Genomic DNA, 13,829 nt, shown 5'->3' with positions numbered 1-13,829 from the left:
TGCATCTCCCCATAGAGCATGCTCATCTTTGCTGCCTAAATTCATTATTTTTATGCTTGGAGATGGTCTTTCTGGTAGGTGGCACTGTTTTCCCTCCAGCAGAATACAGTATGGTACTCTGTTCTTGGGTCCCAGTGCTCTGTGTTCAGGAAACCGCACTTTCACTATAATACCCTGTTTTGGTGTCCCCTAGTCTCAACTGTCTTATCTCCAAGTCCTGCCCACCACCATCAAATACTCCCTTCTCTTTGTTGTATCTCTGTAGGGGAACATCCCAGGGTGACATTTGGATGGCTTTCTACCCACAAAATTCCTAAGGATCATTGGACATCTTCCCAGTGTTCACTGGGACTTCTGTGAATTTAAGATTCTCCTCATAGCCTCCTCCTCCTCCTGCTGAGAAGTGTGGATTGCATGGCTATAGAATTGCTAAGAGTCACTTACCCAGCAAATGGGCCATGGGATATAACTCTAGAAGACATGACCTTGGCTTTATTTCTGCATGGTGTATTGTGGCTGTGTTCAATCCTAGTGCTTAGGAGGCCTAAGCACATCCTTGCCAGAACATACACTCTGAGGCCTATGAAAGGGTAGCTGGAATTGGAGAAGAATCACATTAAGGATATGTGCAAACACCGCCAGTGTGTATAGACCTCTGAGGTATACCCACAGCTCATATGCTCAGTGCATTCATTGCTAGCACAGGATTTTATCCATCCTTCATCTCAACAAGTAAATTATTGATTGTGAACTGTGTGTTCAAGAGCTCTCCTGGGCATAGCTGATAGTTAAGTAAGAAAGGGTTGGCTTTTGGCGCTTGATTGGCAGGGGGGCGAGAAGGAAGAAAGAAATGAAAGTATCTAATACTAGATAAGCAGTGGATAATCTGGGGTAATGGAATGTGCCGTGAATATGATAAATATGGGAGGTGGAATTCCTTCAGTAGTGTGCTCAAAGATGTGGTCAGAGCTGGGACTCTAATCATAGAAAGGAATTTGCTTTCTAAGAATTTGGGTAGGAACTTCTAGGAGGAGGAGGAAATGGTAAGTTTCCAAAGGAAGACATTCCAGTGCTGCCAGTGTGTCCTGGTAGATGGAGCACAGCAGACAATATCCTAGGTGAACCTTGGGCAAGTGACCTGGGACCTCTCCACCTAGGGCTTTAGGCATCATTATGAGTGGATGTTAGCAGGGGGGCAATGTGAGGAAGGCTTTGGGGGAATGGAATAGTTTTAGTTAACTCATAAAGGATGCTGTGCAGCATACGAGTTTGAGTCCCATAGGAAGGATGGAGAAACTATAAGAAAGAGCATTCTAGAGCTATGCAAAAAGCAGGGGTGACCTGGAGCAGGATTGTGAAGAGTCGGCCACTCACCACTCAGGGAGCATTTACTGAGCTTGTACTCAGTGTCTGGGATTATGGAACTACATAAGACAAATTCATTGTCCATCTTCGCAAGACTCCATCAAAGTGAATGAGATCAAAAAGCAAACAGCCAGCTCTGCATTTATATAATATGTAACAGATGGTTTATTGCTTTGCAAGAACTGCCACAGGACGTGCCAGAGACTAGGTGGCTTAAGTGATCACTAGATTTTTCCAATAGCCCTTGTGGCTAGGAAGTCAAGGTTAACGTGCTAAAGGTTTGGCTTTGTAGATCATCTTCCTGGGCTGGCAAATGGTTTCCTCAGTACAACCTCCCCATGGGCTTTTCCTATATGCGTAAGTCCTTGGTGTCCTTTTGTGTGTCTACAATTCTTCTTTCTGTAAGAACACTAGTTGGATTAGATCAGGGTCTACCCAACAGCCTTGTTTGCGCTTGATCAGTTCCCACAAGGCTCTATTCCTAGATTCGGTTACATTCCAGGTTCCAGGTTCTGGAAGATAGCAGCACCATGGAGAAACAGACATGCAAAAGGGTGCTGCATTCAGGTCCTGAAGATAACTAGTCTTATTTGATTGGTTGCATTGGGAGACAGATGACTGCCTCTGTATCTCTGAGAATTCTTGCTACCTTTGAAGTGCTGACCACAGACCTTGGGGCTGCTTATGGGTTTATACTTTCTGATTTGTCTGATACTCTCGTGTTTTCCCCAAAAGCTCAGCCTTTGAATTAATTTCTCTCAAAAGTTTTTAAGATGTTATCTGTACAGAAAAAGATGCATTTCATTATGTCTTCAAATGTTCTGAGTCTCCACGTCTGTCCTTCAAAATATTTCCTATTGACATATGGCCAGAATTTATCAATAAATGTTTCAATTAATTATTCTAAAAGTTGTAGACAGAGAAATCATCACTGATTTGCAATCTTATCCTCTACACATTGAAGCTGGCTTTAAATGTTTATCTCAAACTTCCAAAACAGTTACCAAAATCCAGACCTTATCCTCCAAGTATATTATTTTCTTTTATAATGGAAAACTTCTCATCCATATCTTATAGCTCATTTAACTTTTTTTGTTGTGGTTGTTATTATTCCAAAAGTAGTTTGGCCATAGCCACCATCCACTACTGAGTCTTGGTGTCAGCTGTTAATAGGGGCCTCTGAGGTTATAACTTTGGTAAATGTCAGCACACTTTGCCACACAGTTTCAAACTTTCTAACTCCCAAGTTGACTTTTAGAGTTTTTTCCAACCTCTTTTTGCCCCCATCACAGCCTCGCAGGGTCCTGTCGCTCAGCCCACAGAACACCAGCAACATTGTTTCTAATGGATGTAGCAGTTTTCACTTCAATTGTGTGGCTCCCTGCTGAGCATTGTCAGGTTTAAAGAGCGAGATAAAGGGCACAATAATACGTCTTCAGATGCTGCACTGACATCTGCAGGAGTTTAAATGTCACCAGCACCAAGGCATTTTGCCCCAAATACACAACCAGTTTTGTCTTAACCCTGTTCAGCAGGTTCCCATTTTAGAGGAAATCAGTCTCAAGGAGGACGGTTTTGGGGGCGGGATGGGGTGGGGTGGGGGCTGCTTAAAGCTGGGCGGGTGGCTGCTTGGAGGACCCGAGGTCACTTGTTATTGGCTGAAGGTTGGGTGAGTTGATATTGGTATAATAATTTCATTCACAGAAGTGCAGAGGCAGATAATGATGGAAAGGGATTGGCCAATGAACAGACTGGAGTTGGGGATGGAAGGAGGGTCAGAAAAGCAGGCTCCAGGACAAGACCAAACACAAGGCGGATCCCAACAGAAAGACACTCACTGGTCATGAGACATGGGTGATCCAGGCCTCGGAGACTAGAGTTTAGAGTCTATGGAGAGAGTGCAGAAGGAGAGGTTAGCTGAGAAAAGTTCCTACAATTGTGTGGTTTCCACAGTGTGTGCAGAGAGGAGAGTCACTGCTGGATTTACAGGCCCAGGGAAGGCACAATAGGCCAGTGGGAACTGTCCCAGGAGACTGAACATAAGAGCAACTTACCAGAGGCCACAAACTGGTGGGACCTGACTGTTGATGGGTTTAGCTAAGACTGTGGTGTGCTCATCAAACTTAGTCAAGGTTTTTGGGTGGGAGACTTCACGTAAAACACAGACTTCTCTTTTTTGTTTCTGGAGAAATCAGATGACTGACAGCTGTGAGCAAGGTACTCCCACCCCCACCCTACTCCCTGCTGGCCTTTAGCAGCAGAGCCTCCCTTTCAATATAGTGTGAGGTCTCTCTAGTTCCCCTATTTATCCACTGCACCTTAATTTGCCAACATTAAAATGGGTGCCAAATACTGGTCCTCACTTTGACCACAGCATTCTCCTTATTTACAGAAATATCTTTCCAAAAATGGGAAACAAGAGAGAGAGAGAGAGAGAGAGAGAGAGAGAGAGAGAAAGCAAGAAGGTGGTGACTTTGTTAGTGTTGATTTACAGTGGAATCGCTTTGTTAATTTTGATAGCTGTCTAGTTTCTGTGAGAGTTCGGGCTTGATGTGTCTGCTGGAAATCAGGGCTATTAGTGTTTCCCCAGCATTTTACACCGGCAACATTCAATATCCACATTCTGAATATAGAAGGGAGGGAGGGGGTGGAGTAAAAAGGAAAGAATCCAGAATGAAACTATGGGGCTGAAGTGGGAGGAGAGGAGAAGAGTCAGAAACAGGCAGGTGCCAACCAATGACCAAAGAAGGACTAGTTCTGACTGCACATGTCCTAAAACTAAACCACTTGTCACATGCACATAAGTCTAAGAAAAGAGGGGCTTTGGTAAAATGCACAGGACATCTTAACTTTGGAGCCAACATACACCCCCTCCCTATATAGGAAGGGTGCCCCTTTCCCTTTTATAACTGAAGCAAAATCAGACCTATAAGGTTTGCTCCGTCTGTGGCTGAAGAACTGGTAGTTCTAAAAATAGCTTCACAAAATTATACAGGAGCACCAAAGGACAGCAATTTCAAGCAACCTGAGCAGCCTGACATCTATCACATTGGTAGATGCAGGAATCTTGAACAAGGAGACGGACAGCAGAAGTGGCCCCACCTGGGCCTTGGACCCTTGACACCTTAGCCGCAGGGTCCTGACAACAGCATCTGAACTGTTGTCAGCTGGTTTAAAAACATGAGCAGATGGTATATACTTTCTCATGGCAAGTGTCCTTGATCACACTGAAGTCCTTGAGTTTTGGAGTCTTCCTGGTGGTGGCACATTTTGGTAGACAAAACTGTTCAAAACATCCACAGGGGAAGGTAACGTGGACTGCGTTCCTTGTAAAATATCTGAGAGCAAACAGAGAAGCCAGGAGACTCACCACCATCTACCCTGGAAGTTCTTTCTCTGCACTGTGAGGCTGTCTGGTGATACCAACTTCCCTCTCAAGGTCAAGAAGGCAATAGGGTGGCTAGTTTGAAATTGAGTTTGGAACTGGGCTGAATTCTGTTTCTGTCTCTGTAGCTTTGGTGCCTGGTATAGTTTCATTTCTGTTGTGTGATAAAATACCCAGATTAAAAAACAACTTAGGAGAAAAGAATTTATTTGGCTTAAAATTCTAGGTTACAATCTATCATAGTCGGGGATTCAAAGCAGATGGGTGAGAAGCAGATATTCAGTCAAGCGCAGAGGAAAATGCACACGCACTTCCTTGCTTGCTTATTTCTCCACTGCGCGATTTCTCCATTTAAAAATTTAGGATACCCCTGTCTTGGAAATGGCACCCTACCCATACTGGGCTATATCTTCCTACATAAACTAGCTTAATTGAGATAATCCCCTACAGAAAGGGAACACTTACTTACTGCTGGTGGAAATGCAAACTGGTACAACCACTATGAAAATCAGTGTGGAAGAAAATTTATCCTCAGAAGATGGAAATAGCTGTACCACAGGATCCAACTATACCACTCGTGGTATATAGCAAAGGTCTCTCTATCTTATTACAAGATGCTTGCTCATTCATGTTTACTGCTGCTCTGGTCACCACAGCTAGTAAATGGAAACAGTGTTAGATGTCCCTCAGCTGATGAATGGATAACGAAAATATGGCATTACACAATGGAATATTGAGCTACTAAGAAAGATAAACTTATAAAATTTTAAGCTGTTAAAAAATGAAATTATGAGAGTCTCCGGCAAATGGGTAAAGTTAGCAACAATGATTCTGTGTAAGATAACCCCGGGTCAAGAAAGACAAAGGTCACATCTACTCTCTCATTTGTGGGTGACAGCTTTGAGTCAGATGTGTGTGCTTTGTTTGGAATACCCAGAGAGACTAAGAAATCAGTAAGGGGCCACAAGAGGAAGGGAGCTTTCAAGTGAGGAGAGACAGAACACTACTATAAAGGATTAAAAAGGAAGAACAGGATGGGAAGGGTTAAATCTGGGTGGGCCGTGGGAGGACAATGGAGTGGAGAGAATCTGGGAAGGGGAAATTAAAAGTAAAGGCCTTTGAAGAAAGTTATATGGAACCCTACAGTCCAGGCTCCCGCAACACATACATAAGCATAATATCAAAGAATTTTAACAGTTACCCTGCAAGAGGAGGACAGTACCCCAATTAGAGACCACATGTTAGCAAATAAAATCCCCAAGTAACAGAAAGGATTACCTCTTTTTGAATTGTTAGCCAATGGGGTCCCATAGAACCTCAAGCATTATAAGCTATTGTCAATAGACTTTAGAAGTTGATGATAAGACCATACTTCTGAAGGCTCTAGAATATGAGAAATTAAGCTGGTACTGACCTGGAAGCTTTCACAGTGCTGAGCAGTGCTAAGCATGATACAGAAGGAGAAAATTAATTAAACCAGAAATGTGGCAAAAAACAGAAAAAAATATCAGTTTCACACAGCGTTTAATCCTGAAATAACAGGAATAAGGACTTGTGGTTACAGATTCTAGGGGAAGATGTGCTAGTACCATTTTGCTTAACAAATGTATAATATTAAAATGATTCCTAATGACTTATTGCTATAGACCAGTGCATCCAGAAGAAAGTGTCTTCTTGCTGCAGATAGTAATGCACACAAAGACTCTTGGCTGTTCTGTGTGCAGAAAATATGAGATTCTGGTGTGTTCATACATACATACATACATACATACATACATACATACATACCATCACATCCTTCCCCACAAGGCTCAGGGATCCAGAAGCAGTGGATGACATAAAGGAAGCAGTGTTTTCTGGACATAACAGGGCAGCTTCAGATATGACCTCAAACGGATTGCAACAGCACGCCCAAGACCTGTGCAAGCTCAAGCCAAATAAAATCCCAGGATGGAAGTAGGAGATGGTATGAAATTCTACCACTAGCCCAGTAGTTCATGTGCTTGATAGATAGGGGAAGAGGGAAAGTTATTTTTTCTTCAATGATATGACCATGGTAGGTAGACCATACGCTATGGCAGACTCTTGTTCAGAAAGTAGTTGGGCAACATAAACAGGACTTGAGGCAGATATGGGTGAAAACAAATGTAGGGAGGGATGGAAGGGATGGTGAAGAGGTTGGATATAGGAGGAGCTGATGGTGAATATGATCAAATTATATTGTATGAAATTCTCATGAGTTAATAAAGATATTTAGAAAAGGGTAATCCTCATAGACATGGGCACTGGTCAACTGAGTGTCCACAGTCCCTCCATCTTTGAGATTATCTTTCCTGGTGATTCTAGATTACATCACGTTGACAATTAAGATAGCTGTCACAACAATCTTGGATTTGCTGATGCTAATTTCTGCCCTTTTAGCATATGCTTCTCTGGGATACCATGAAATTAGAATAGATAAAACATGCAAAGTGTTTTAAGCCAGCTGTTTTTATATCAACTTGACACAAGATATAGTTATTTGGGAAGAGGGAATCGTTTAAGAAAAATGCTCCCACCAGATTGGCCCATGGGACAGTGTGGGGGCATTTTCTTGATTAATTATTGATGTGGGATGGTCTAGTCCATTGCTGGTGGTGGCACTCCTAAGCAGGTGGTCCTGAATGGTTTAGGAAAACAGGCTGAGCAAGCTGCAAGGAGCAAGCAAGTGAGCATCACTCCTCCATGACCACTGCCCCAAGTCCTACCATCAGACTCCTGCCCTGAGTTACTACCTTGACTTTCCTGAATGATGACCTACAAGCTGTATGATGGAGAAAACCCTTTCCTCCCCAAGTTATTTTTAGTGTTTTATCATGACAACAGAAACCTCAACTAAGACTACTGCTTAGCACTGGTGGGGTTTTCATTACATGTTATTCTTCCTATTTTCTCCATGCTCTGGGCCTTCTAAGACCCCTCCATTAGCCCCACTTGGGATAAGTAGTCTGTGCCCAGCTTATCACTGATTTTATTAATAGTGGTAGGGGACCTTCATTGCACTCAATGACAAAACTCACTCCTCCTGTCATTCATTAATTATCAGCTAATGGAGACCTGATATTGCTGTTTTATGAGTGACTTATATAAAGGAACACTTGGCCACACAAATAATGGAAGAGCTGAACTCAGTCATCCAACATGAAACCCAGGATTAACCCTGGGTCTGATTACCTCACATGCTGATTTTCATTTGAAGACTTTTATCCATGTGCCCGAGCCTCAGAATTTGTGTTCCACTTCCTACCCACACTTAGGATGTGCCACAGTGAAAAGCTGAGAATGCAAACTGTGCCTATGTGAGCATGGCCAGCTCTCTAGAATTCTTTGCTTCTATATTCATGAATCATAGGGCCAGTTGCATCATATTCATTAAATTGTAAGTGCTAGCCATGGTATCTATCATATAGAAATATTCAGTAAATGACACACACTATAGTTTCTTCCTCCTTTTCTCCTACTATACTCTTTGTCTGTAACCATTGACAAATTCAGCATCAGCATCATCTGCATCAGCATCATCTGCATCAGCATCAGAATCAGAGTCAAGGGAGGAAGTTTGGGTTTTATGATTCTTCTTTTCATCTACTGTCATTCCCAGGGGTAACATTCATTTTAGATTCATTCTAGTGATGTGTGGGCCAAGTTAAAAGAGAGATTACACAGTAGCTAGTCATAGGAACATTGAGGGTCTCAGGACAGGATTCATGTCTTGCTATTTTATGATCCCAAATTTTATGGATGCCTGATTATGCCAAACTATACAATGCTCAGAGTCTTAGGTTCCTGACCTATGAACAGGGACTATTCTCCTGTGAACTTCATAGACGTCACAAGGCTTAAATAGGTCAATATGTGAAGATCACAGAATGGGCCTCATGGTGTAGTGACCCATGTGGTCTCATCTGAACCTGGCATCTTCTCAGCCACACATTCCAGGATCTCCAGGCCTATCCAGGGCTGCTGCCCCTGATGGAGAAGTGGGATGAGCAACTGCATCCTGTCCTCATGTGTTCTGTGTTTGGTTTTGTCTCTTAGGAAAAGCACCTCATTTCCTGCGACTCCAAAACGTTGAGGTGAATGTGGGGCAGAACGCCACGTTTCAGTGCATTGCTGGTGGAAAGTGGTCCCAGCATGACAAACTTTGGCTCCAGGTAAGAATGGGAGAGGCCCTTGTTCACACCATTTCCTCCCTTTGCAAGGAAGAAATTATGTGCGTTGAAGAAGGGTGTGGTGGGGGAGGGGTGCGGCCATTTTTAAATATCTCTGCTCCTTGGACATTGCTCTCCAATCATGCTGTTGTGGATTCATATCGACTGTTCAGCTAAGTTGGCATTTTATAGATAGCGAAGATAATGGCAATCTAAAAGCTCTAGTTCTAGAGTTTGTGAATACAAACTGCCCACCAAGCATTCTCTAACGAAACTTTGTTTTTAAATCTACAATTACTAAAGCTAAGACAAATGGAGTATCTTAGGGTTTAGGTTTGTGACGCCATCAATCCATGACTAAAAGGTACTTGGATTTCTGGGTGAAACCATTACTCTTTTCTTGGAAAATGTCCTTGAAATGAGCAGTCTGTTCTCTGGCTAAATGAGTCCATCATTGAATAGAGTCCACCAGGACAGTGTTTTAATCCTGAATCTACCTGTGTTTCTTTTCTGCTCATTGATTCTACTTGCTTAGCAAGATGAGAGAGCATTTATCTGGGTGGGGTACAGAGCCAGAGTTTGGGACACAGAATGAGAGCATCTGCTGTGATGACATTGTCAGGCTCTTGTCAATGAGAATGCATATATATATATATATATATATATATATATATATATATATATATATATATATATCACACACACAAATATAAAGTTCTGGGACAACACAGAAGGTCGAGCTAAGGTTCTTTCTCCATGACATGTTCATAAGATCACCTTCTCTCTCTCTCTCTCTCTCTCTCTCTCTCTCTCTCTCTCTCTCTCTCTCACACACACACACACACACACACACACACACACACACACACACACACGGTGGGGAATGCATGGAATCAAGCAGTATTAAGGTCTTTCCTCAATAATTCTAATGTGAGGTCCATTTATATCATTGCTTATATCAAATTTTTAATTTAGGTAGCTTGTTCTTAATCTATTCTAATAGTGAAATATTATAATAAACCGCATATCGTGATTTTCTCATCTATTAACCTATTGATGGCTCACCATTGCATTGTTTCCCATTTCTATCTGCTAATAAGAATCTATTGTAAACAGTGTGCACATCCATGTGTGTATACATGTTCTGTCATTTCGCTTGAGCAGACATCTAATCTTGAAACTGCCAGGTCTTGTGTAGATGTGAGTTTGACTTTCTGAAGAACAAAAAGCTGTTTTTAAACCTAGTTAAACCCTTTTCCATTGCCACTGAGCAGTCTATCCAAGTTTTCCCACACCCTCACTGACACTCATTCTGATCAGTCTTGTCAATTAGAACAGGTGATCATTTGGTATTTCAATGTGGTTTGAAAGTTTGTTTCCCTGATCACAAAGGTTGTGAAACATGTTTGTTTCTTTGTTTGATCGATTAATTTTATTTTATTTTGTTGCTGTTGTTTGGCCCATGTAGAATCTATCTCCATTCTGATGGCAGTTCATCCTGTCATCTCTCTCCTAAATTTGAACCTTCTTTCTTGCTGTTGCAAACTCCCTGGCAAAGCTCATTCAGACACTAACAGTTTCTCCTTGGTACTTATATCCCTCCTCCTGGGTCATTCAACACTGAGTAGTGCTATTGATTCTTTTCACTGTAATTAAAGTACATTTTGCTTTGAAGACACATGCCATTTCAATGGCATTGACTCCACTGGCTCACAAGAATGATATAGGACAATCACAATATTTTTCAGCTACTTTATTTGGGCATTCCAATTATTGTAAGGTCAGTATTGCTCCCATACTGACTGGTGTGCACTAAGCCTTACTTTTGTACACAGGAGGATGTTAAAATTGAGCCCAATGGATGTTTTGAAGAAAATAGACAGAAATACGCACCACTGAGGTCTTTATTTACCGATCTACTTTTCAATGTTTTTCAGGTGACTTAGAAAGGATACAAAGCAAGATGAGATAGTGTAAATTAAAAGGGAGGCACCCCACGACAGGAAGCTCACATGAGAGCTGCTTCTCAGGCGATGACTACATTTCTTCCTTCCCACTGCTGGTTTTAGGGTCACCAGTGGGGCGCCTGAGCACCACAGCCGCCAGTGGGATAAAGGAAGCTTGTCAGATATACAGTTTACAATGTCTGCGAGATAAACACAACCCAATTGCTCAGGAAAATTCTAACTGTTGTTCACACAGAGGCCAGACAGGGAATGGTTCCCAGGAGCCCTCATAAAGCAAAGACTGTGTGATGTAATGAGCAGCATCCTCTACCACAGTCTTATTGAGGGCACACAAGTGGCTTTTGTGGGTCTGCTTCACATCATAATAATACTCTGTGTGAAAGCAGGCTGAGGTGGTAGAAGGAAAGGGGGGAAACACAGCTCAGGCAGGGGTCCCCAGCTTTCTGCTAATCTATCTCTACCCAGGGAGGCTTTAAACTTAATACAGCAAGTGAATAGATACAATAACTATTCCTGCAAGGAAATCTCCTTGAGTACCGGCTCACTCCTCCATATTTCAGGGAATATTGCGAAGGAGGGCACGAATACCAGGCATTCTGACAGAGGCCTGTGTGACTAGTAAAATTCCACACATAGGTACAACACTGTGGTTGGAAGTTGTTGGCTATATGATAGTAGTCACAGGGTAACAGAGTTAACAGGCCACACACATGTCTATATAGGCACATGTAGTATATAGACAAGTCCATCATTTTTGGGATATAATTAGGCACACAAAAATCTAAAACCTTCAATGTGTGTACTTTTCCAAAATTAGTTTCATTGATAGCAGTTTTCTAAGGAAGGAGCCAGAAATGGGGACAGGGATTTACCTGCAACTATATACAACTGGACAGAGGACTAGAAAGACCTAGAGGGTTCTGCAAGAGGGACTAATTAAGTAAATACTGGGATGAAGTAATTAAATATGAGATAGTAGACAGAGACTTAATGGCATTTTCATAGTAAATAATTAAGTGAAAAGTGCAAGCTATTAAACAGTTGATATATTTAATATTTTAATGAAAAAAACACATATGCATATATAAATGTGCAAAGTTATACATTTACTTGTATAACATATATACAGACCCTATATGTCATGCATGGATATATACATGCACGTGTGTGTGTGTGTATATATGTGTATATATATATATATATATATATATATATACATGTATATTTACAGTACTATAAAGCATATATCAATATTATTAATTGTGATAATAGATTATGTGTGTTTATTCTTTTTCTATTTCATTGAAATATTAAAAACGAATACAAAGAACTAACTTAAACAAAAGCAAATGCCATTTAAAAAGGAGAAAAATGGCCACTTGTCCCTAGATATAGATATTCTAGAGTTAGCAGGAAGTCTTTCCTAGCATCGAGTAGCCAACTGTGGTGGAAGAGCTAGCTTCTGGGTAAGGACTCAAAGCAGTTGGGCATACTATCCATCCATGTGGGTCTTTAGAATATTCTGTTATGTGTCCTCCTTTCTTATCTCTACCTCTCTACCCTTACCCCATTCTCCAGGGACTCTAGAGCAAACCTGTCAGCCCCTCCATGAAGCTGACCTTTGAGATCTCTCTACAAAGAGTTTCCACTGAGAGACTGTACAACCAACAATGCTTGCCACCTTGGAAATGAGGCCTGTGTCCAGATGCTCTGTGCAGATCTCAGCAGGGTCTGTGTATGGGTTGAGACAATCACAGGCACCAGAGAGGGTTTGACAGGGCAAGGTTCTTGTTCTGGGAGCCCTTCCCTCCAGATCAGCGGTACCGGGTTGTAAGATAAAGAGGCACATCTGTCTGTCTACATAGCAGCAATGCTTCCTGTTACCTTGTTACTTGCTCCCATGGGGAAGCACTGGCTACCCAAACAAAGAGTACTGCATGAAGCCTCTCCTCTCCCAGCTGTTTCCAAACTCAATGTCCCTCTGCATAGGGCTTCTACACGGTAGTCAGAGAAACTCAACAATGATAATAAAGCCTAGAGACTACACATAATGGTGGGCATGTCCTGAGGGTTACCACACAAAATATTTTTAATGCTCATTGCCATCCTTCAAAAGGCTGACGATAACAGCCCCAAAGAGGTTGTGCATTGGTGGGGTTAAAGAGAACTTCAGAGTCAAATTGAGATTGAGAAGGAGAGCCGGGTGTGGGCTGTATCCTAAAGTCTTGAGTTAATTCACCAAGTCACTTTGCCATACCAAATCTAATTATTCTTTGCAGCTGGATCCCAGTAAGAAAAATGTAACTTCAGGCTGGGGAAATGGCTCAGTGGGTAAGGTGCTCGCCATGAAAGCTTGAGGATCGGAGGTCAATCCTCAGGAGCCATGCTCATTTGTAATCTTAGGGACTGGGAGGCACAGAGAAGAGGATCCATGGATTTGCTGGCCAGCCATCGTAGATGAATCAGACAGAGTCAGACGAATATAGGTTCAGGGACGGAGGGAGAGAGGTAGGGAAGGAGGAAGAGAGGGAAAAAGAGAGGGAGGGAGGGAGGAAGTGAGTGAATGAAAGAGAGAGACAGTGACAGAGACAGCAACAGAGACAAAAACACAGAGAGAAAGGGAGACAAAGAGACTCAGAGAAACAGAGGAGTGGGGAGAGACAGAGAGAGAGGGAGAGGGAGGAAGAGAGAGAGAGAGAGAGAGACTGACCTTGCCTCAAAAGTAAAATATGGAGCAATGTCAGCCTCTGTCCTCTCAACATACACACACACACACACACACACACACACACACACACACACACACACACACACACCCTACAGCCAACTTTCTTTATTTAGCATACATTCATACCTCTAATTTCATATTCACTGTACTAAATACTTAAGTAAATTTGAACTTCCTAAATCTACAAGAAAATC

At 42.1% G+C, this 13,829-nt stretch overlaps 1 protein-coding gene across 17 annotated transcripts in view; it reads left to right on the top strand.

Moving 5' to 3' along the window:
* Positions 1–13,829, top strand: part of Ptprt (protein tyrosine phosphatase, receptor type, T) — a 1,139,160-nt gene that overhangs the window by 398,452 nt on the left and 726,879 nt on the right. For all 17 annotated transcript variants that reach the window (NM_021464.5, NM_001291149.1, NM_001291151.1 and 14 more), the window contains exon 5: positions 8,828–8,943. In NM_021464.5, coding sequence (NP_067439.1) covers positions 8,828–8,943 — 116 coding nt within the window. The remainder of the gene's footprint in view (positions 1–8,827; positions 8,944–13,829) is intronic.

This window comes from Mus musculus, chromosome 2, assembly GCF_000001635.26.
Source record: "Mus musculus strain C57BL/6J chromosome 2, GRCm38.p6 C57BL/6J".
Lineage (NCBI taxonomy): Eukaryota > Metazoa > Chordata > Mammalia > Rodentia > Muridae > Mus > Mus musculus.
This window is presented reverse-complemented; position numbering and strand designations above follow the sequence as displayed.